The sequence below is a fragment of the Anabas testudineus genome, chromosome 15 (assembly GCF_900324465.2).
Source record: "Anabas testudineus chromosome 15, fAnaTes1.2, whole genome shotgun sequence".
In the NCBI taxonomy this organism is placed as follows: domain Eukaryota; kingdom Metazoa; phylum Chordata; class Actinopteri; order Anabantiformes; family Anabantidae; genus Anabas; species Anabas testudineus.
The window spans coordinates 15,346,513-15,371,447 of NC_046624.1; the positions used below are offsets into that span (position 1 = coordinate 15,346,513).

Consider the following 24,935-nt stretch of genomic DNA (forward strand, 5'->3'; position numbering starts at 1 on the left):
TAAAGTGTGTGTCTCATGAGTTGTATCAGGGGGTGTTTTGTATCATGATTTGTCATGTTTTATTCATTATTTGTTAGGTTTTATTTACTCTCATACTTTTTTTTTTGCAGTCTGAGGTGGCATTATTGTTCCTCATGAATCATATTCTATTTAATTCTGTTTTATTCAGTTTAATTCTAATTTGAGTTGCAGAACTCTGCTTCTGTTTTCCATCTAAAAGGTTCCTCTTTTCTGCAGAACTGTTGCTTCATTTTGGAGATACGGTTTCGTATAGATGAAATGCATCTGCTTAGTGAGTGAGTTTAAATAGGCTACTGTCTGTCATTGTGCTTTATTTTCATGAGTGGCTATAAATTTCCAACGTACCATTGCAACCCTGTATGCCAGACCTTAGTAACCTTCTTTGTCTGTGTGTGGGCGTATTCACAGGTGCAATTTCATTTACAAATGTATCCCAGGGGAAGATCCCTTCTCACCTGTCCAGATGCACTTGCAGGATGTTTTACAGATGACTTTACAATGTGTTAAAAATCATTGAAGTCGTTAGCGCACAGTCAAGGACTGACTTCAGACTGACTGAATGAATCACATGGATTACAACAGAGCTGGAAAGTAACTCTACGTCCCGCTTTGCTCAAAAGCTCTGGTTTGTGTTTCAACATTTATTAACAGTGTATCTTCTCTGTTTATGTGTTACCATTTCAGGCTCCCATAATCTTATTGAGACATTACTTGTTTATGTAGAAGGTAAATTATTATGACAAACTTGTACTATATTGTATTCTGTTCTGTCCTCAGGGACATACTGTACTGTACAGACAAGGCCATGTATTGCAACATGGATGTTACCTTTGGCTGCGAGCTATTCTGATAATTGCTGAGTGGGTGTAAGGCCTTTAGTGAATTTGCAACCAAGAGACAACAAAATATGTCAAAACATGTTTTTCACCTTCCACTGCTTGTTCTAGTCATGCCTCACTCATCCTCCTCCCCCTTCGTCACCTCTTTGTTTGAACTTGGACCTCATTATGGTGAGAGGAAGTTGAAGTTAAACTGTAGAATTAGGAGTTTGAGTAAAGACGTGAGTGGGAGTTTTGTTTCATCAAAGTGCAGATGGGAGATTCATAGTCAGTCACGGTTTGTCTGGGGGATGAAAGCTCTTAGATGCAACTATTTCGCATCTGATGAGTCAGAACAATTATTGCGCTTGTAGATTAACAATTAATTTAATTAATTTAATTGACTAAATTCTATTTATTGAGCTCAGCAGAGTTGTGCTGGTTGTCATTAACAACTTTTCTTAACAGCTTGATAAATTTTAACTTGACCTTTGTAAAAATCCATAAAATTAATTATCAATATCAGAACATCCTCATTGCACATTTCACAATATGATAACGCTGCAAAATAACAGTCCTTGCACTCTGATTTCTGGGTTTGGATAAATACTTATGTTACCAAGCTACCATTCTCACAATACCAATGCTAACATGATGAGTGGTGATGTTAATTTAGCACGTTAGCACGCAAAAATCTGCTAATTGGCACTAAATGCAAATTGCAGCTGATGCTGTTAAGAGCTGATATATTGGTACAACTACTGCACACATCTGTAGATATGCCACTTTATGTCAGTCATAAGGTTTATTCCAAAGTGCTAAATAGAAGGATGAATTGGCTGCTAATTTACCAAAGTATGTACATCACAGTAATCTTTTATCCCAGAGTGCTTAATTATGGTTGATCAATCAAATAAAAAAGAAGTGCACCATCAGAGCGATCATTTGTCTGCCCTTCTTTAAAAAGATGATCATTAATTGAACACATGTAGATATTGAGCTTTTTTCAGTCAATTTTCTGAGTGTTATCAACTGAGACATCCATCAGTTGAATTCTCCAGTTGGTTTGATATGTGTCTTCATTCCCAGCAGCCTCTCAATCAATCAGTTCATTTTATTGTGGTTCCCTGTGGCTCTACTCTATTGATGCATAGAACCATCAGAACCCTTCCTGTGCTGTCTCTAATGAGTTTTTCATTATCATTGACATCAGCTGAATGGCAACTGAATAGAAACAGAGGTATTAGGGCTGCATTTAATTGAATCTGAGGGGGTAGAAATTATTAGACAAATCCGCGTTGTAAAGCTGTTAAGAGCTGAGAGTGTTCGGCTGGAGATCAACTTGTCAGGCTGTGCATCTCACCGCTGAAGTTGGCACGACTTCCATGGCTCACGGTTGTGCTCTGTGACAAGACATGATGGATTCACCCCCCAGGGAATACCCCTTACCTGTGTGTGTATATATAAATATATATATATTTATATATACAGTACTGTGTGTGTGTGCTGTTCACTACTGTTCCACATTTTAACTGCAGTTTGTGCATGTGTGTTGGTGCGTTCAGGCTGTGTGATTTTGTGTGTGCATGCACAATATGCCCTCTTGGTTCTGTGAAGGACTATGCAAGAGTCCTCTGGTCACTTAAGACACAACTCTGAGTCATATCAACACCCCAGATAAGCTGAAAGCCACAGATGAGAAATAAGTAACTCGATAGAAGCAAACAGGAACTTGGCAGCTTGGTCAGCAGCCGTTTGTGGTGTATGGCTGCAGTGCCCATTTTTGCTTTGTTGAGGGAAGTATCATGTATACTTAAATAATCTGTTTCTTTTCTAGTACGCTGACAAAAACACTTAAGGCCCACAGAGTGGTAAAAATATCACATCTCCCAGGGTGCTGTAAAATCATTATCTTGTGATGCTACCTCTGTTTTTACGGACTAAAAATGTTTATGTTTCCGTTCTCGAAAATCAATCTTCACAGTCAGTCCATGTTTGATTTCCTTTGTGTTGCTCTAAAGCTGATGATTCCTCTCTTATGCAACTCGGCCACAATGAGATCAGATCAGCAGTTCTGCACAACTCCTGCAGCACAGAAATATTGCTTGCCCTTGATCTTGTGTGCCAGCTTGTGTATGCTTACAAAAATACATGAATGTACCGTTTGACCTGAGTTTACATTGATAGCAACCCAGGTTGTTTGAACTGCATCAGATCTTATCAATAAGTCACTGAATTTATACTGTTGTGCCACCATGTGTTATGCAGCAGGACTTGGCTGTAATTGCAGCATTTTCTTACACAGCACTATTTAACCTGATGAAAAATGTAAACAGACAGGCAGGTTATGTAACTGAGTGTAGGGTGTCAGGGAGGGAGGGAGGGAGGGGGTGGTGCTATTTAAGCCTGTTTTAAAAGTGAAAATAAATGTCTTACGAGTCAAACCAGTCATCTGTCTCATTATGTTTGTTTTTGTATGGCTGTACATGCTGTCATGTAGTTATCACTTAGTTTTCTTTAGATGTGATCTCGTTTAAAAGTGCAGTTCATTTATATTTATTTATTATGTGTGACTTTTTTTTTTTTATCACAGATGTATTTTTTATAGAAACCAAATTGACGAAAGCAGCTCAGGCATTAGCCGCTAGTGAATCTGTTCGTTCAAAACAAACATAAACAAACAAATAGGGTTTATGTCATTTCTCTGCATTAATGAGTAACTTGAACATGAGGCAGAGTGAGCAGCAGAGTAAGAAAACACTGAAGGGAGAAACACACCCAGTGCTTTCTAAGTAAAGATTACAGTGTTGAAAACTTGTTTTTTAGTGCCAAAGGGATGACAAATGCACAACAAATGCCCTTGGAATTTTCCCTGGGCTGTTTCTCCACAGCGTAGTGGTTGTGAAAATAACAACATGAAGTGATAGGTTGCTGAGTTGTGATCATTTTACCCTCTTTAATGACTGCCTCTTAGTTTTACTCAGCTACAGTGTTATTGTAACATTTTCTTGATGGGAATTTGATCCGACAAAAATAATCACAGGGTTCTTTTGGCAGAGAACAACCTGGTATGTGACTTAATTGTCATTGCAGATGGAAAGAAAGGATGTTGATGCTGTGTAATACGTGACTGAACTTGGATTATTTGAAGTTTCTCTCTTTTTCTTTCTGTCTCCTTTGAGCTTATCTCTGTTTGTGTTGCTGTGTGAAGGCAAGGCACTCTGCCAAGAAGTTACATTACAGTTGCAGGTTGACATAAATGCGGATGTACAAAAGACGTTATTATGTGTGTAATGTAATCAGGCAGGTTCATATGTTTTTAATTAACAACAGTCAGCTTTAAGACATGAGCAGGCTAAACGGAGAGAAACAAAACACAGAGATGATATGATAATCAGTATAGTATAATGTAATCTTTATTTGAAAAACAGCAATGATCATTATAATACTAATATATATGTTTTTGTAATGGGTAACACATACAAGCTCTGTGTTTTTGTTGCATCTGCGTCAAATATTTCTCTTAGCAGAAGCTATTTGTTTAAAATGTCCTCCCTTTTGTGGGCTTGTGGTTTAACCAGCATCTGTCATTTTTAGTATATACTGACTACGTGACTGCTAACGATGCCCTCATGTGAAATCTTAAAATTACATCTGTCTGAATTTAAATGTTGTTTCTTTTAGGCTGAGGGGGAACTTGAGGATCATGTTTACTAGCACATTGGAGCAATTTGGCACCCTACTACGCTATTCAGCAGAATGTTGCACTAATCCAGTTTAAAAATAATTAGCTACAGGCTAACAGGCCTGTGAAATTCCTTTCCCTGATGGTAAATGTTGCTGTCAGCGTCATTTTCAGCTCAAAGTTAACGTTCCCAGAGAGAGAATCCATTTCTGGCTTTAAATTTTTTTATATGTCATCTTTTCTAATTTAGGATGTTTAAATAAAACTCTTAAATAAATGTTTGCAGCAGGATGTGGAAAATACATGTTGACCTTATCCCACAGTGCTGCATCAGCACACGTGTTTCCACCTAAATTGGTTATCTCATTGTCACTGTTTCCTTTCCCTCAGCGCCCAACCTGAAGGGGCGACCTCGGAAGAAAAAGCTGTCCATTTCTCAGAGGAGGGACTCCCAGAGTCAGGCTCAGGGTCAAGGGTCATCAGGGTCAAGCCAGGGGTCAACAGCAGTGGCAGCACAGGACCCCTGCAGCCCAGAGAGCAGAACTACTACAAAGGTAAGATAAATAACAAAAGACGTTATTCATTCCCAAGGGGAAATTTGCCGACCAGATACAGACTGGGAGGTAAGGAAACGGATAAAGAGCTCTTTAAATTAAATAAAAATAAATTAGATGGGGGACATGTGAATGACAAGTGAATTATGTAAATGAATATGAAAGGGAGCACTCATGTACATGTTTATCTGAGAAATAAAGTACATTACACGACAAGTATTATACATTAAACAATAAAGGTCCCTACTGATGCAGTTTCAGCAGCAGATGTTTTCATTATTGATTAATGCACTTGTTATTTTATCAATTAAAATTTAATTAATCATTTTTTTAAATTTTAATTACAGTTTCCAAAAGGCAATGTTAACAGTCCACAACATCAAAATACTGAATTCACCATCACATCACACTAAGAACTGGAGAATCATTTGTATATCTACTTTAAAAATGACTTATGATTTATTATTCTGTCTGTTGACTGATTAGTCATCTGACTAATATATTCACTGACAGATCAGTCATGGTAGCATAGTTACTGAGCAGGACTGTCTTTGCCTTATGAATTTTCTCTTCTTTCAACCACATAATATTCATTTCAATACAACAAATACAGGACAACATGAAACTAGTGTAGAACTCTACAGAGACAGTATTGTGAGTATTATAACCAAATTCATGGTACTTTAAGACATTTTGAGGCATATTTGTATTTGAAACAAACAGTGTTTTATTAAGTCTTTGAAAGACTTTGTGTCATTGATTCTGTATTTTTTTTTTTTTACTTCTGTTTATCAAGCCCCTACCCCACGTTGGTTGTTATACACAAAGTGAAGGAAATATCTTCCTAAAAGCGCTTCCGCAGCTGTTATTCCTATGACCTCAGACAGTGAAATCGATATTAGCAATTCTCTCTTGAAGCTAAAGTCAAACTAATCTGTGCCTAATCTGTGATGACAAGAAGAGCTGCTCCACTGATAATCAATGAGAGGCTGCCTCTGTGGCCTGCAAGAATATTTGTTTGTGCCTGAGCCCGAACACATGTCATCCAAACTGTCCAATATCATTTGAATTACGCTCTATGAAAGGTTCAGTTTTCATCTAAAATTACATCTGCTGACTCTTTCTTCTGCTCTCTCTCTCTCTCTCTCTCTCTCTCTCTCTCTCGCTCTGTGCAGGTCAAACCCAACTGTAAAACGGTACCCAATGGAAAAATAACCCCAGCAGCCAAACATAAGGCCAACAACCTCAGCAAGAAAACCTCAGCTGAGGAGAAGGAGAGAGGGAAGGAGAAGGAGGAGAGGAGTGAGAAGGAGGAGAAGAAAGAGGAGGAAACATCAGAGGAGACCCGAGCGGAGGAGCAGGCTTTCTTAGTGTCGCTCTACAAGTACATGAAAGAAAGAGACACGCCCATAGAGAGGATCCCCTTCCTCGGCTTCAAACAGAGTGAGTAGGACGACTTATTCTCTTTTTAAACATTGCCTCACTTGCAATGTTTAAACAGTGGAGTATCTAGTTTAGACTTGCTGGTTTAACAATTACGTTTGTTTGGATATATTTTCTCTAGGTTCATTTTGAGATTTAGGTCATAGCATCACCAGTGGGGAACATTAGCCGACTAACAGGGGATTAAAACTGTGAAAGCAGAGGACACCTGTAAAAACAGACAGACCAAAAATGTTCAGAATTTCCATGGACGGAGTATGAAAAACACATTATCTAAACCATGACGTGCACAGAACACGGGAAATAGATATGCTATATTCTGCACAGTTTAGATATCAGCTTGAAGCTTGCACTATGTGTGTCATGCACGAGTAAAATTGACAGGGAAAATCCCGGTGTGGATTTTAATCAGCATCTCAAACCACATGTTATCTGGTGGCCCCGTGTTATGATCAGATGAGAAAGCACTAGCTCGTTTTCAGTCAAGTCAAAGGCCGATTTTATTCTAACTATTCAGAACATGGGCAGTTTAGGGGAAGAAGTGGAAGTGGCTGCCAACTACAGGAGGCATTGTGCCCAAAATCTCTAAATTACACTGCTGTTAAATGTTAAAAAAAGCGTTCAGTCTGCAGTAATATTAAACTAAAGGAATAATTGTCTGTGTTGAGAAAAATCACATCTAGCGGTTAGTAAAAGACTCTGGAGGCTTCCTGTCAGAGCACATTTTGGCAGGCGTCTACTTATATAAGGAGGGAATATCTTTTCACATTTGTCAAAAGGGTTTCCTGTGAAGGCCAAGAACGTCCTCTAAGCGTGTTAAAAAAACATTGTATGTATGGGAAACACGTCTGCCCAAGATGAAAGATTTCTAATATAGGTCAGATGCTTAGCTTGCACTCTGTGTGCACGGGACAGAGGGAAGAAACATGCTCATAAACATCATAAAGGGCGCTCTCTGGTCTCTTGAAACTGAAAATGTGTTTGTTTTATGTGTTTGATCTTGAGGCAAGACACATGCCGACACGTTGCTGCTTAAATAGGTCATTGTGGTTGAGGGAGATAGAGAGAGGGAGTGAGGAAGACTTAGAGAGAGACAGGGAGAATTACATACCCAACATACTTTACTTTTTGTTGGCATTGTTTGGTTTGAGCTTGAAATAAAGTCGAGGTCCAAACGCCAACTGTTTTACATACAGTGCATGCTTTGAATCTCAAAAACTAGAAACATCATAAGCAAGGCCCTCATTAAATGGTGAAATCATGCTGTTTAAACTTCGTCCTTGGCAGCGAGCACACATCAGCACATGTAAAGAGAAGAGGGGGAAAAAAAAAAAAGGAAAACGCATCATAATTAATACAACAAACCCTTAGATGTAATCAGAGCCGTTTTCATATTCTTCCCTTTAAACTCGCTACAAATGCATTAAAAGATCAAAGAACTCGCTTTCCTCTAATGGAAACTGAAATTATGTTATTTTAGTTGCATTTGAGTAATAATCTTTTTATGAAGTTCTCTGGAGTTTAACAAAGCAACAGATGGTTGAATGATTTAGCAGACTTACCCGTGCTTTGTTGGCTTGGCCACAAAAATATCCATTTGATTCAGCTCCAAAAAAAAAACCCTCTTATCTAAATCTAACATGGACTATTTATGTATATTCCACCTCATCTCCTAGCTGATTGTATTAAGACTGCGACTGACTATTTACTGCCTAGCGGAGAGATACGAACCACTAAAGATAATTTAATCTGCCTTTTATTTTGAACTCATAACATATTTAAAATATGGTAATTTTAATTTTGCTGCTTTTACACAGTGCACACCTGTTTGCCTGTTATATGTCTCCATGCTGAATTCACATTTCACTCCAGGGTTTTTGTGCATTAAACATCTAAGAGCAAAGGTGATGATCTGAGTGCAATTGGCCTCTTAACTCCACATCTATCTAATAATTACATATATTTTACACTGACTACTATCATAAGCATCAAAATACCTTGTGGAGAAGTTGTGGCAAAATATATTCCAGGGCTGAAATCAACCAATATCAATGTTGTAAAAATGTACATCACATTTTAGCCAAGACAAAAATCAATATTCACATTTCTTGTTTCATCTACAGTCCAAAACCCAAAGATATTAAGTTTACTATCATCTCAAATGACTAGATTATTAGTATTAAGGGCTGCAACTGACAAGTTGCTTAATCAAGTATTTATTTAAGTGTGAAAAATGCTCATGACAGTTTTCAAGAGCCCAAGGTGACAGTGCAAATGTGTTGCAAAACTGAACAGCAAATCTTCACAATCGAAAAGCTGCAACCACAGAATGTTTGACTTTTCACAATATTTGCTCAAAAACTACTGAAATTACTGATTTACTGTCATTATAAAAATGTCAGTAATATGTTAAAATGAAACTAGTAAATTCAGCTGTAACAGAGTTTCTTTTTTATATGTAATACAGTAAACAGTGGCTCCAGTCAACAGACCTTGGCTATTTAAATAATAGAAAATGTGGCTTTAAATTACTTCAGTTAACCCATTCATACAAAACTGCAGACACACTTTGCACCTGGATCACAAGAAATGACAGAAAATAGTTGGCTGTTACGTTTGAGGAGCAGCACAATTGGAGAGGGGAAACTGTGGCTGCAGTGCATTCATGCGAAATGCTGTCCTTCTATTTTTTATCACTTGGTTAATATTTGCTTTGCTCTACAGCTGCTGCCATTGAAGTTGTGGTTGTAGTAGAGGCACTGAAAAGGGATTGAAAGGAAAAAACAGGAATAGTAGTGGTTACATTGAATATTCTCAATGCCCTTGATCTGTAAGATTAACCGGTAACTCTGTGAATATATAAATAGGGGTGGGGGTAAAGGGGGTATTGAGGGGGGCTATTGTGGACGCATGTGTGCATCAGTGCTTGGGCATCAGCATGTGATTGTGAACATCAGTTCCAATTTGTCTCCCTCTTTCAGCCTTGTTGTCTAATTGCCGTGCCATCGGTGTGTCATTGAGGCTGCATTGTGTTCCTGTTTTGTCATCCTTATCTCAGTGATAATTGCCCCTGCCAAATAGAGGGGAATTAAGAAAAGAAATGGCTAATGACAAGACATCTAAGAAAAGGAATGTTCTCTCATTTCCTTTATCTGTTCTGTTCCCTCCCAGTCCCGTGTGCTATTGTGGTAATTACAGTTGATGCATAACAAGCTAGTTAAATAGACCATCTTTCTGTTTCTACAGTCAGAAAGCACAATACGCCAGAGTGCTCAGTTCAAACAGAAAAACCTACCCAGCTCCCTTTGTTATTCCCCCCGTGCATTGACGGTCGCAGAGAGGAGGGAAGGAAAAAATCAATGCTGTCAAATGCGGAGATAGGAAAATGTCATTTTGACAAATGCAAGGCTTTGTGTACGCACAGATTGAATTTTGATGGATTTCTCCCCAGGCGAAGCCTCCTTTTCTTATTTATAGGCCTTCATATAAAAATGTTAAACAATGATGTTACAGAAAGCAAATACAAATGTCATTGGCATAAAAACTCCCCCAATGAACTTGTGGTTCTTTGTGGGAAACATTTTCTTTCAAAGACAGACAGCCATTTGAAGCCTTTCTGAAAGCTTACATGGCTATTTTTAGGAAAATGTTACACAAGACGTGTATTTTGATATGGCCTGTCATGGGGTATTTGCATGGGGAAATCAATGCAAATGAATTTGCATTAGTTCAAACAGAAGTTTGAGCATATTGCCAAGCGTTTGATGCTTGTAATGGTTTTCATTCATACCTGCAGGCTGCAGCTGAGGGTTAACAAATCTCTTTGTCAGGATGAAACATATGCTATATTTTATCACATGCTGTAGCTGTGATTGTACAAATATTCATTTGCATCCTTCCAGCTCAAGAGAAATGTTGCATTGTGTGAAAATGTTGAAAAGCTGTTTTCAATGTGCCAGAAACATGCAATTACGATGTTTTATTGAGACTTTCTCATAAAAATATTACTTTCATATATATTTCTAGTCTGTCTGTATATTTTTATTCAACTTTGTATACAACTGTCTGTACTTTACTACTGTTTGCAGTGTTTGGGTTGCTGCTAAACTCTTTTTTGTAATGATGTGTGTACTGAAAATAATGTCGACTATAATTTAATTTAACGGCTATTGTTGCCTCTTACTTTACAGATTTAGATTTTATTTACAAAAAATATCATCTGCTTGCAAAATATAGCGCATGGTTATAGATTGAAGTACAAAGCAGTAAAATTAACCCTCACATTTAAAAACTGCTTCCATGTTCTAGTAATCTAACAATGTAGTGATAAAACACTTTAGAAGAGGCCAGTCTGCATAAAGAGAGACTATTTTGCTGCTAATGTTGTAGTACAGTGGTTGAAAGAGTATTAATGGCCAATTTCTGCATTACGAATCGCTGCTTTTACTTAACTAAAGTATCTAAATGCTTTTTCCAGCGCTGTATTTATCTCCCCTCTCTTGTGTAATGACTGTATATGACGTCATGCATTTCAGCTCATGTCCTTTCCCAGAGTTCCTGACTGCCTTGTCTTTGTCTCCCACAGTCAACCTTTGGACTATGTTTCAAGCTGCTCAGAAACTCGGAGGATATGAGTTGGTAAGTATTCACACATGTGGCAATATGTTCTTTCCCTTTTGTTAAAGTCCCTCCCTTGTTGCTGTTATAACCATTCTTTCTCCTCCTGGTGTCTTCGCTCTCCTCTCGCCTTCTCCCTTCTCCCGCCTACCTCCGTTCTCCCGTCCCTGCCTTTTTTTTTCTGTGCCCTCCTTTTGCCCCTTGAGGTCAGTCACTATTTTGCCAAGAAGAAAATTTTGCTCACAGCCACATTTAGCAAAAATGATGCTGTTGTTTGAAAACCCCGTTGGAGTGGAAAACACATGTTCCTCCGCTCTCCACTGGTCAAAAGGAAATTGGTTAAATCGCTCATTTTTTCCCATGTTGGAGATGAAGTAAAATGCACATATATAGACCCACGAGTGCACACATGTACTGTATGCAGGCAGAAATAAGAGTGACTGAGGCAGAGGCATTCAACTTGGCAGCCTCATCTGCCGTTTATTGACTCACTATTCATTTGTAATGTGTTTCCAAAGTGAAGTCAATGTTTGATGTTAAGTCGTCAAATGTATTGCTCATGCCTGTTTCTTCATTAGCTAGCTGGTATAATGTCATCCACGCAGACAGCCAGATCAGGCTATAAACAGGATATAGCTCATATAATTGGGGCTCATATCCTTTTAAAACCCTCATATCTGCAGCTGATTATCTCACGTTTCATGTTGAGGCTTTGTTAGCTCTGTGGCAGCCTGGAGTTTTGTTTTGTGTGTTGTAGCCCGTCATCTGTTATGGGATAAGGGGTTATAGCAGGAACAACTGACTGCATGATGTTAACAGAGCTTATTATGTTAGAAAATTGAGTGCTGAGGATTCAGTAACTGGAACATCATGACTCAGTAAATCCCCAAGACCCCAAAATGATCTCAGCCACTTGTGTTTTTCTCTATGTTTTGTTTTAAAAACATTTCTTTGGCATATTTTTTTCAATTTTCTTCACTCATTGACATCCTTTGTCTCATCACCCTTTGTCTTCTCATCCTTTCCTGTAGATCACAGTCCGCAGACAGTGGAAGCATGTATATGATGAATTGGGTGGGAACCCGAGCAGCACAAGTGCCGCCACGTGTACACGGAGACACTATGAGAGGTGAGGTGTTATGTTCCTCTGTGGATATATATGACGCATTGTCGTTGTGTGTGCACACATGGAACAGTTTGCATCATGTAAAGCGAGTGAACTCCCTCACAGCTGCAGCAAATATGATTTCACAATCCTTTATTCATTACGTCAGAACAATGCAAGACAAATATTGATCTTATTCAGAGGAAGTGAGTAGACTTGAACATACACGACTATCAAATCAGTCACCTCTGTTCCCCATTGTTGCAGTTTGCAGTGTTAATAGTATTAAGAAATGCATTCCTTATAAATAAATTTATAATGAGTTGAGATTCCATTTTTTTCTTAGGATTATTTTTTTAGTTGCGTTGCAATATATGGAACCTAAACATTGTAAACTCCTCCCATGCAAAGTAAAATCTGAGAGCAAAGTTTTGAAATGGTTACTGACCTACATGGATATACATATACACTAACCACCGCTTCCACAAAATCTGCATTGCAAGCACACAAAGCTGCAAGACAAAATGAAAATACCACTTTAATGTATGCATCTAATCACTCAGTCAGATACTGCAGCATTTTGCACACATTATAATCACTCAAATGGAATTACCAAACCAAAGCTAGCATATGGATATGATCCTGAGGGAGCTGTGAGGGTATTATGCAGGGCTGTCTGCACACTCATGCACACACAAGCAGGTACATTCGCCCACTTTCCCAAGGTTAAACAAATGCCAAATACGATCTTCCCAACAAGAGATAACTAGTCACTCACCAACAGGTCATTCCTCTGAGCTGGTGACCCTCTCCACATCCCTCCAGCTGCTGCAGGTTTATGCATCAGCACAGCTCAGGCATATACACACACACACACACACACACACACATGCACACCTGTCAGTAACACAGCAATATGCCAGCGGTACCATATGAGGGAACCAGGCAGCTTCGTATTGTGTCAAGATTGCATGCTGTAAGCGAATTTGCAAGCATAGGCAGTAGCAGCTGGTGCGGCTTTTCCAGGAAATTTGTGAAACCATAGGTGTGAGAGTATTGTTCAGTGTGTTGTATTTGTACACAAGTTGACAATATGACTCTAAATGTTCAGCTGAGCGTGCTTTCGGTGTTTGTGCTGTGTTTTTAGTCCTACCTCTTTGCTTTATACAGAGAACTGTTTAAAAGAGGAGCCTCTGCACAGACAAGTTATTATTTTTTTTTACTAATAATAGACATGACTTGCAACACCTGGAATTACAGATGATGCTGGGCAAATAGTTTTACTGCCATCGGGATGTGTGTTTGATCCTTGTTGTGTGATCTGTCTCTGGCTAGAAATTACTTTGAGGCCACACATGAAAAGCTAATGTTAAACAATGTTAATCAATTTATAAGGTAAAAATATGGTCATATAGAGGCAGGTGTGTGTGTGTGAGTGAGTGTGTGTGTGCACTGAGGTGCGACTGCTGCTGTGCTGGCCTTTACATCTCCAGCCACCAAGAAGCAGCTGAGAGAAAATAATGCTGAATCAATACAAAGCAATAATATCCACACACTGCAGTGGATATCAGGCTGACAGAGAAAGAGAAGGTGTAAGAGGGAGGGGTGAGGTTGATGGGGCATGTGTGTGAGAGAGTGAGAGAGGGAGGGAAAGCAAGAGAGAGATCAGCTGAAGCTGAGCAAGTTTCTATTCAGGGGAATAATTTTAGCTGAGCCTTGGTGTTTGGGCTGCTTGGAGGGCAATTAGCCTCATTGTATTAACTCAGCAAACACGACCATTCTCACCAGCATGATGAATGAGGCTGTTTGTGGGCTCGCTGAAGTGTGTGTTTGCTCCCCAGAGGCGTCTTTGTTTCCACCTTTAATCATTAGTCAATGTGCTACAGAAATATAATTCACAGGGAAGAATGTACAGTGTACAAACTGGAACAACACTTATGTTTTCCTTTCCTCTCAGAAGGATCACTTCTTATTTGTCTCAGCGGGCCAAAGTGGAGTAGAGCAGGAAATAAAAAAGTCTCAAGCTAGTAGGATAAAAGGAAACAATATCTCAGGACATAATTGCTTTGAATTAAGTGGATATTCCTGGTTGTCTGTGGTGTTATTTGGGTTAAAGACTGTGAATTTCCACAAGCATTCAGCTCTCATTTTAAATTATACACATTATCCCTTTACAGCTCTAATGGTAAAATCATATGAAATGGTTTCCTAGGTGATGTTATTGTGAAAGATGTAGCCAGTAGCATAATCACTATGTTTATGCTGTCCAGGAGCAGGCGGTAATCACTGATAGTAATGGAGTTACATAGCTAGAATTGAACAGGAGATAACCTCAGCTAATTGTCATTTTCAAAGTTACTGTTTTTTAGTCACAGAGCGCCGTTCATTAGTGCGCAGGGAAAAATCAATGTAGAAATGTCCAAGCCAAGGTCTGCCGCTGCAGCTACGGGGAAGCTTTAATGATATTTATTTAAACCGTTTCCCGAGATTAGCTGTCAGGGCCCAGTGCTCTGAATTAAAAATGAGGTCATGAAAAAGATGGCATCAATAACCTTGAAATAGACTGCCTTTTGCTTCTGTGCTGTGCCATTTTCTCTGTGCCCCCCCCCTCTCCTACTCCCTGCCTTGCACTTCATGCTGTTTCTTTCATTATACAGGTCAGCGCCTTTTAACAGCTCCTACATATTTAATCTTCCTGGTTTCCAACGTGATCTCTTGTTACAGAAACATCACATTTCACTATCTGTTCATTTCTGCCTGTTACAGATTTTTAATACCTCACCATGCCTTGGCACTCTAATGTAATTGCACAACGGGGTTGGTATTGGGGTAGGAGGGGGTTTTGGAGGGGGGTATCCATGGCAACAGAGAAGCAATTTAGAATAATTTGCTATTTAAAAACTCTGTGGTTTTTGGGAAACAGCAGAGAGTGCAGATGAGGGGTATTGAATTAAATAATTTCATCTTAAAGGTATTAGATGTTTGCCAGGTGTACTGTACATAGAGTGGGAGGCCTGTGAAAATCCTTCAGCTCAGATCACGTAGTTATGTGTTTCTTTTAAGAGAGATGCACACCTGTTCTAATTTTAGTCGGCTAGATGTTTTATTGATTCAGCCTTTATTCATGCCTACTGGTATCTATGCTCCTCTGCATTCACTAACGCTGGTCTCCTGATATAAACACAGATTGGTTGCTCATAATTATTAGGAAACCTTGAGCCGGTCCTCACACTGAGAATTATAATAGGATGCTGTTCAGATTTGGGGACAAGAAAAGGCACAGGAGATTGTTTGCTGCACTCGTCAGCATCTCTCTGCACTGTCCTTGCTGTATTGCAGATACATCAAATGTGGCGCATCACACTTCAGCCTACCTTGTCTAATACTGTAGCTCAAGCACAGATTTAAATTATTGTAGTCTCTTGTCATAAAGTGGAGCATGTCATTGGATTACAATAAAAGGTGGTGGCGAAGAAATATCACCAAAATGTCCTCCCAGTGTATTATTTCCATCTGTAAGAAGGGAAAGAAGAAATTATAGATTTTAATCAACAAGCAAGATTCAAGATTCAACATCAACGTAAACTACATGAAGAAATAAAGTAGGAGAGAAAGGAGGCACATGGGGAAGTTGCGATATGAGAACATTGCTGTATATTATCTGTCAGCATTCCTTAACTCTATAAACAATGTCTCAACATGTTGTCTGCATCAAAAGCGCAGCCAAATTCTTTGTATATCCATGACTCTTCCACTGAATCTGGACTTCAGCTTCAGTGGGAATGCAGCCAAAGAGTTGCATGTTCTTTACACTAAAATAGCAGGCAGCTATTTTAACCTTTGAGAGCTAGATGGTTTCCCCAGGACAAAATGCTTCATTGAGCTTTTAGTGATAAAAACCTCTTTTGCAGCAATCTAACAAATCACAATATTGGATCATTTCTTTATGTGCAGAGTTTAATCAGAAGGTCCGAGGTTTTTTTCCCCCGGTGGCAACGAGAAATCACAAATTACAGCACTGACGTGTGACAGGCAATCGACTGAATGAGAATCTATTCAAGTCTACTGAGATTAATAACTAGTTCAGTGTAGCAAATTAAATTAATGACATTCTTGCAGGGATTTTTAGTCCACTTTAGGCAGCAAGAGGGGACACATGCTGTATATTTTTAGTTATTAAAACTTAAGTGACTGAAAGGCCTGAATGGTTCTTTATGCAGAATAGTGCTCATTTATTTTAAACAGTTAGCACTCTCGGCTCACACCTGCTACGGCGAACATTTACTGCGAGCTGCTGCTGCAGTAGCAGCAGCAGCTAATGAGAGCAAACCCTGGGGGAACAGTAGAGGTCATTTTAAATCTGGTATTTTCAGACTTGACAAAGGACTTAAGTTTTTCATACATTCCAACACTGCCCTCCTGTTTTAACTGCATGAATGAGGGTCACCTCAAGTGGTTTGGCTTCGAAACAAAAGAGGGGCTTTGATGCATGAATTCAAAGCAGAGGGACCAGCTACAATGTCTGTTTATCCCTCTACTGGCATCGTGTCTCTCTCTTTTTCATTCTCTCATTCCTCTGCAGCAGTTGTTTTCCCATTGCTGATGATGTTTAGTCATTTCATTTAGATGTGATAACAAATTGATTTTATTCTTTATAGTGTTTCTCTTTTCTTCACATGCTTTTAAAAGTAAGTTATTTTCTCTCCCCAGATTCTTTCTACAGCCCCCGGGGCTTGTCCACCAGCATTTTAAATAGTTTATTTAACTTTTTTTTAATGCACAAAGCAGCTTGTGATCTTAACACCAGCTAAAATTAATTTCAGCACAAACGGGAGGGAAATTGTTGAAATGGAACAGCCTGCAGGCTTTTTCCACTTATTTGGTGACTTAGGCATTTCTTGGATTCGAGCACAGTGCTGGTTCCTGTAACACAAAACTCAGATGAGAGCAGCACATTGCTGGTAAAGTCACCTTGTTTTTGCCAAGTTGTCTTTTTTGGGGTGCAGTGCTTTGTGTGCAATCCATTATTTCAAAGGCACAGACACGCTTTGTTGACAGTTGTGGTTTGATTTATTACACTGTTATTTGTCTTAGTGGTTCTAAGATCAGTCAGATATAATGCATTATATGATTATGAAGCAATATTTTTAGCTTATTACATGACACATATTCTATCTCCACTATTTAACATTTAATCTCTTTATTGCACATTTCAGTTGCTTGTTATCAACATGGAAAACGGCTGCTTAAACAAAGGCTGGGTGATAAATTGGCATGAGAGGAAGTTAAGTATTTATTGACCTCATAAAAATGTTGCCTCTCCTGCCTTAATGAAATTCTTTCCGGGAATCTCTGAGAGCGGCGCACGCCCCCTAGGGGCTCAACGTGTTAACTACACTTGGCTTTCTCAACCAACACATGCTGCCAAGCTCAACCATTCCTCAGAGGAAATTGCTACTTATATAAGTGGTATTGCATTATGAGAACTATATTACATGATCATGACTAAGTTATATATACACTACTTGAAATTATTTCAATCTTTCACGCTGGGGCTCTATTATGATTTTAGTGTTTTCCTTTCGTTTTTTTTACACCACAGTTAAAAATGAAAGAAGTGAGTGCCCCATAGTCTGAACTTTGTTTGCTTGTTCAGCTATTTGTGGAAATTTCCACAAAACTGTATCACACTAGTTAATAAGCTACAATTTTGGTAAGTCATCTTGTATTTATTAACAAAGCAAATCATTCTGACAATGTGGGGAACTTCCTGAGCCTGATTTTGGGTTTCCTGAATAACACTGCATCTTAGCCTTTCCATTTGGAACGATTTAAGACTCCTGTAATTTCCCGGTCTCAGTTCTTACATTATCCGAGCCTGTGACTCCCCACCCCCCACCCCATATTGACATTCCATAAAGTTGACCCAGGCCAAGTCAGCCATCTCTTTCCCACAGATTACTGTGACAGTGAAAAGTGCACACTGTTAAAATGTGTTTATATATCAGCGTGGTATATGCCAATTTTCTGGCCTAACATTTACACATGTTGAATACACATTTATCAGTCTGAGGAAATTATATAAACATTTATAATGGTTTTATTATCCGCCTACCTTGCTTGCTATTCTGTGTAAAAATTCCCAATTATTCTGAGATCCCAAATATAGAGCCCCTGAGACTCACTTCTCCATTTGAAAGGTTAAAGTTTAAGACTGCATGCTTTATCTGTTTTCTAGGATCCTTTGTTCCTTTGTTTAGAATCGTGTTTGCTCTTTATTAACATGTAATTATGCCCTATTTCACTCCCTCTCTCGTTCAGTTTCTTTTCCCTTTTGCTCTCTTTCCCTCCCCTCTTCTCTTTCACAACCCTTTTGCTCGCCGTCTTTCCAATAAGTCACATTTAATAGTACATTTCCTTTCTTGGCCTGGGGCCTGGTGCCAGACCAGCTGTATGAAATGTAGTTTCACCGCTTTCCCTGCCAGCACTTTTGTTCAGAGGAAAAATAACAAAAAATCCCACAGAGCCTCTTGAACTCTCTGAGGCTTTTTTTTTTCTTCCTTTTGAAGAGGAGGCGAAACAGCTATTGATTCATTGTTTGTTTTACTGCCATGTCCCTTAAAAGGAATAGTGCAACCATCTCTTGTCGTTACACAAGAAGACCTTTTTTTTTTTTTCTTGTGACTGAGAAAGTCATGTTTCTGTCTGGCTTTTATGGATTGTTATTGTAAAAAAACCTGACAGAGCAGAGGAGCTAGAGACATTTTCAGAAAAGCTTATTGAAGTTTGGAGTGTTGTAGTTTTTCAGTTGTCTTGGTTTCCTCTTCTCTAGCATTTCTTATTTCTGGTCTAGTGCCAATTTCCATTTTCTTCTCTGAGCAATAAAAGTCTAAAAGTTTCCCTAGCTGGGTTCTTCATGTCATTATTTTACACATGGGTATTGTTATGCTATCCAGATCTTAATGTTCCCATTAGTTATGACATCAGATACGGAAAATTGACTTGGGAAGTATTCAGAAGAGAAATAACAAAAATAGCTGAGTTTTTTTTTTCTACATAATGTCACTTATTATGGACATAATTAAGTTGGAGCATTTGCAGCCATCCTGCATTAAATCACGTCAACTGGGCAGTGTGTTAGAAACTGAAGCGTGCTGTTACCAGCTGAAACAGCATGAAAAATGACACTGTAACATGTACTTTAATATACCAATAGAAACAATCCCAGCCCTTAAAGTGATTACAGTAATAAATACTTTTTCCACTATCACTATAAGGTTTTTATGGTTGTTCTCAATAAAGACTTATTACTTCAGGCACATTACATTTGTTAATATTATTGACTGATGAAGATCAGATTACATTTTGAAAACCATGAAATTCTTAGAGGTTCACATACTTTTTCTTACCACTGTATATGTGAGGAGCTTTCTTTACAAGTTTCTTTTCAGTTCTAAAAGACATTTTCCTCCTTTGCAGTACCAACCTTGTGAATTTTTCACGCACAGCAGACATATTCTTTTCTTTCAGAGTTAAACTAATACCAAATGTGATCTGTCTGAGCAGAAGATAACTGGTCGTTTACATTTTCTCTTTCTCTCATGCACACACACACACACCCACACACATACTCTGGCACCTATCTGAAGCTGGATTTCCCCTAACCTAGTTTAATTACAATAGGATTGTTAATGCTTGCCAGGTATTAAAGCAGGGAGGTTTTAAAGCTCCATGTTTGATACACTGCATGCCTGTGGCAAAGCTGCAGCTCATTTTGTTTTTGGTATTACGAAACACAATACTTATGTGGTTTAGTGTTCTTTAATTTTCACTTGTTGATATTGGATTTCTGAAAAAAAAAAGTTCACCCAAGCCACATTTGGATGTTTAGATGTATCTAAAATTGTTGTTTAGCTAAAATTGTGAATAAAAAATTTTGGCAATGTACTGTATGTATGTTTGTGATGAACCAAAAAATACAGTATGTTATAAATTGTGTGCCCCAATTATGACATGACACAAGACGATCACACCACAAACTCATTTGCATTCCTTTGCCTTCCTTCTTCCTCAGGCTCCTCCTTCCTTATGAGAGGCACATTAAAGGCGAACATGACAAACCTCTACCCTTGGCCAAACCCAGGAAGCCAGAGGGCAACCAGGAAAAGGCTTTAGGAGTCAAGCCCAAAGGAGTGGGGGCCAAAAAGCTGAAAGGCAACAATCTTAAACTAGGAAGTACAAAGGACAGAGAGGAAACAGAAAAAGGCCAAGAACAATCACAGGTATTAAGCAACGGCCTCATCAGGATCCTTTCTCTCTGTAAATTGAATTTAATTTGAATGACCACATTGTTAGAAAATATATTTCCTTTCTAGAGGAGTAACTGTAACAACTATCATTTTTCTTCATGCAGGACTCCAATGAGAAGGAGGAAAATCCTGAGCTGCCCACAGCCATAAAACAGGAGGTGTCTCTGGGAGATGAACCCATTGTAATAGAGGAGGAAGAATTACATCTTACCCTAAAGAAAGAGGAGTCATTGGCAGTGGAGCAGCCATCTTCATTCTGCCCCAAAGAGCCAGACTACAGAGCCTCACGTGCTGGACCAGCCCTCCACACTGGGCCCAGTCCCCAGCCTGAATGGAGGCAAATAAGTGAGGCCCTCCAAGTAAAACTCACATGTGAACAGCAAACTGAAGGGCATTTCATTCCTAAAGTCCCCTACCTGCCTCACCGTTGGGATCAGAACAAACCTGCTGGACATGTTGCTCTGCCTGAGCCCTCCTCTAGGGTCAAAGACTCCACAGAAACTCATGGTGGGAGAGTGGGGAAGGTGTTACCGATGTGTAAGCAGGCAGACAGACAGTGTATAGACTTGAGCACAGACTCCTTTTCAGAGAAAGAAGACTATGGGGTCATAAAGAAGGAGTCTTCCCAAGGCCCCACACAGACAGCAGCCTACTGCAAAGCCAGCCAGGGTGTCATGTCTCCTTTGGCCAAGAAGAAGCTCCTTTCTCAAGTGTGTGAGTCCAACCCTTTCTCCTTTACTTCAAATTCTCTTCAGCCTCCACCACCTACAGCAGCTTCCTCTCTCTGTGTCATATCACTGGTTGAACAGCAGAAAGAGACGAGAAAGGGTGACGAGGAGGTGGCAGGGCAGAGACATGGTTCAGACAGCGTCCCAGAGGTAGCGCCCATATTCAGGCCATCAGTCATCCAGCATGCACAGAGCAGCAAGCCTCACCAACAGGTCACCAGTAGCTCGTCAGAGAGGAGCGCTGTCGGGGAGCTTTCAGACACCTACAGCTGTCGGACAAGCCATCACCTCCAGCCTCAAGTCAATCCCCCGTGGCAGCCCTATCTCCCCCGAACCCATGCCCCGGACAGTGTGGAAAACACCGGGGAAAAACTACTTCAAGCCACTCAGTCTCGGAATTACGCAGGTGACTGCTACTCCTCCCCTCACCTCCATAATCTGTACAGGCAAACTGAGAACTGTCTCAGCCAGGAGAGGATGGCAGGCTTCGTCAATGGAGAGCAGAGAGAGAACTACGCAAGGGACCATGAAGACAGCCAGAGCTTTGTCTGTGGTGGCTTAGAGCAAGAGGGTTTGGCCTACAGATCTCACTACAGTGACAGGACTCAAACACACAGAGAGAGCAGAGAGACAGAAAATGAGCCCAGAGACTTCACAATTTCTAAACCTCTCTCTCAGAGGGTGTCCTCCTTCTCTAAGCCCTCCTTCTGCAGTCTCGCATATCCCATCATGCACCAAGGGTTGGAATCTCACCCTAAGGCATGTAGAGTTCCTCCTATGACCATCTCTCCCCCAAAACAGAGCTCTGCAGAGTCGTTGCAGTCATTTCCTAGCCCTAAAACTTCAGGTGATTCACCCCTCACCAGTCCCATTCGACCCAGTAAGCGGAGCCTAGTGGAGCCTGATAATGAGGAAGTCCCAGAAAGGAAAGTCCGTGTGGTGACGCCCATCCACCCTGCAGCCTCAATCCGGCGCAGCGACCCAGAAGAGCTGAAACCAGCTGAGCCGGCCCATGCCATTCACCTCAACAACCACCTCCCTGAGGGCCACCCTACAACCACCTTCCCCCCACCCCATGCCGCACACCTCTACACTGGCATGTACCCGCCTGGCAGCCTGGTGACACCAGGAGCCCAGGATGGGCTTCAACAGCACCCAGGTCTGCAGTACCTAAAGAGCCAGTCAGCAGTTTCTCCCCTTGTGCCCCCGCTAGCCTTCCACTCCATGATGTTCCACCGGCAGCTGCTGGCCTCCAGCTCCAGCCCCCACCACTTCTACAGGCATCCGGGTGGGGCAGCACTGTATGGGGACCTGTTGCACCACCTGTACCCTCTCTCCACACTCCCACCACCTCAGCTATCCTCGGTACACCCCAGCACCAGACTGTGAGGGGGAAAGAGGATGATTAATTTCTTTCTCTCCTTCATCCTCAGACTTTATCAGCTTCTTTTTGTCTGTCATTGCTCTGGGATTGTGGCTCAGTCGAAGGAAAACACTTTGGCTGATTACAGATTGATAAACTGATCAGTCAGACAGACTGAAAATTCCATTTTCTTTTTTATTTGTGTATGCATTTGTTTATATACTTTGCACTGTTCTTTATTTTTATCACCACTTACTGTATCTTTTACGTTGTTGTATCCTTATTTGCACAATGCTCATGTGTATGTGCTCACAAATCAATTTGTCGCTCTCAATCACCATGAGTCAGGGTGTTGCTCTGGACGTGTGAAAAGTGGAGGGCAACAGAGAAAAGCCATTTGTTTACTGCATCTGAGGGCTAAACTTTGTTGCTTAAAAACACTACAAGTAACATGACAACTTAAATTAAATTCTTTATATAACTGAGGTGTGTTCGCCATCACAAAATGCAGATCTTTACCACATTATTACACTTTAGGTAGCGGCAGTCGTGTTGTATATGTTTACATGTCTCCACGCTGAAAGAGGTTGCCTGTTCGTGCCACGGTAAATCCACCTGGACTCCTTGGAATCGACATTAACACTTGCTGCGGTGCTGCATAACAAGAAATAGTTTCATCATGACATTCAGAGGTGCTGTGTATGACAGATGTACTGTAGACTCACTTTTTACTCAGTTCAGGTTGTACTCGTTATGTATTTCACTTCAGATGCATCATAAGCAGTTGTCACGTTTGATCTGTTGACAAATGATGAATGTTTTTTGTTAAGAGTTAATGAAAAACAGTTTAAATTTTTACTTTCTAAAATTGAAAGTCATTTGACCCCTTAAATCCCTTGTGATGAGTAGACAGTAGCAGTTTGTTTTTGTCTGCAGGACCAGCATAATGAAGCAGCCGTCTGCTGTGGAATGCTCAGCACGAGAAATCAGCATTTCATCTTTTTGTTCTTGACTTGAAAAGCTCTTTTTTGGGTGAACAGACTCTCTTACTCAACACGCTGAAAAGACTCCACTGTATGATTTGATAGGAATGTTGTCACTTAAGATATTATTGCTTCGCAAATATCTGTGCCTTTTCGCAGTCTTGGATTAGAGTTAGCACTACAGTTGTTAAGGTTCATCTTCTGTAGCAGGGTAGGAATATCAATATTACTGTCAATCTTGTCTGAATGCAGCACACATACATTCATACACATACTATATGGCACACTCAGCTATCAGACACCAGACTTGATTAACTTGGTAAGGCACAACATTTTCGTAAACAGTTATGCATTAACCTAATGGTTAGTATCTGTGCTTAAATAAATCCATTTACTTAGCTTAACTGTGTCAGGTTGTCAATTATAGAAGAGATTTACTGATATTACTGATACTGACACAAGCCTGGTGTCTGTCATCTGCAGGGCATGTGTGCTCTATGTGTTTTCTAGCAAGCGATGAAAAGGTACCAGACTCCATAAAGTATGCCTACCATGCTCCATAGCCTGAGGTAGAAAGACAAAACCTGCTCCGGCTTTTACAGCCACTATAATTGCAATCCAGGATAGTCGAAATACACAGTGAACATGTCTGGTGTTTCAAAAGAAGAAGAAAAAAACGCTGTAAATGTCTATGTGTAAAGTTTTACTGAATACTTAGATCAAGACATTCATTTTTGATTAAGTACTGTACACTGCTGTGTGTAGGTAAAACTGGCATTAGTGCTGGCTCCTGTACAGAACATTCATATGGGATCAATTCATGACAACCCCTCTCTTGTCTTATTTTCTATGTAAATAGCACTGTAGATAGTACAGCGTGGTTGTTATCATGTACACTGTTATAACCTGTAAATAGTATAAAAAACAGTATAAAAGTCAGTTACACAATCTGGCTGTGCTCTTGTTTGCTCTGTTTCAAGGTCACCATGATCATATTAGAGTTAAACACTACAATTTAAGAATTAGGATTCTCTTTTTATTTGTTCGTGTTTCACTTTTTTTTTTTTTTTTTGTCTCCACATTGTTTTCATTAATGTGCATCCTGAAAGTGTTTTTGATACAGTAGCCATCTGTTTACCAATCACCCAGCTGGCAAGCAAGACAAAAAATAAAGACATTTTGTATGATATGACCTCCTGTATATTTAATTAAAATATTTTACTATCTATACATATTTTCTCATTTTTTTAAAAACTGAACTGCAGAAAAATAGCCAGGACTGAATAAACTGATATTTAATGCCGGTGTA

At 39.8% G+C, this 24,935-nt stretch overlaps 1 protein-coding gene across 1 annotated transcript in view; it reads left to right on the forward strand.

Annotated features, from left to right (window-relative positions):
- The window catches only part of arid5b (AT-rich interaction domain 5B), a 67,867-nt gene extending 43,049 nt beyond the window's left edge, over positions 1-24,818 (forward strand). Inside the window, exons 5-10 of the mRNA XM_026354143.1 lie at positions 4,915-5,078; positions 6,254-6,521; positions 11,107-11,159; positions 12,170-12,267; positions 20,318-20,525; positions 20,657-24,818. Coding sequence (XP_026209928.1) covers positions 4,915-5,078; positions 6,254-6,521; positions 11,107-11,159; positions 12,170-12,267; positions 20,318-20,525; positions 20,657-22,669 — 2,804 coding nt within the window. The 3' untranslated portion in view covers positions 22,670-24,818. The remainder of the gene's footprint in view (positions 1-4,914; positions 5,079-6,253; positions 6,522-11,106; positions 11,160-12,169; positions 12,268-20,317; positions 20,526-20,656) is intronic.
- Positions 24,819-24,935: the final 117 nt, after the last annotated feature.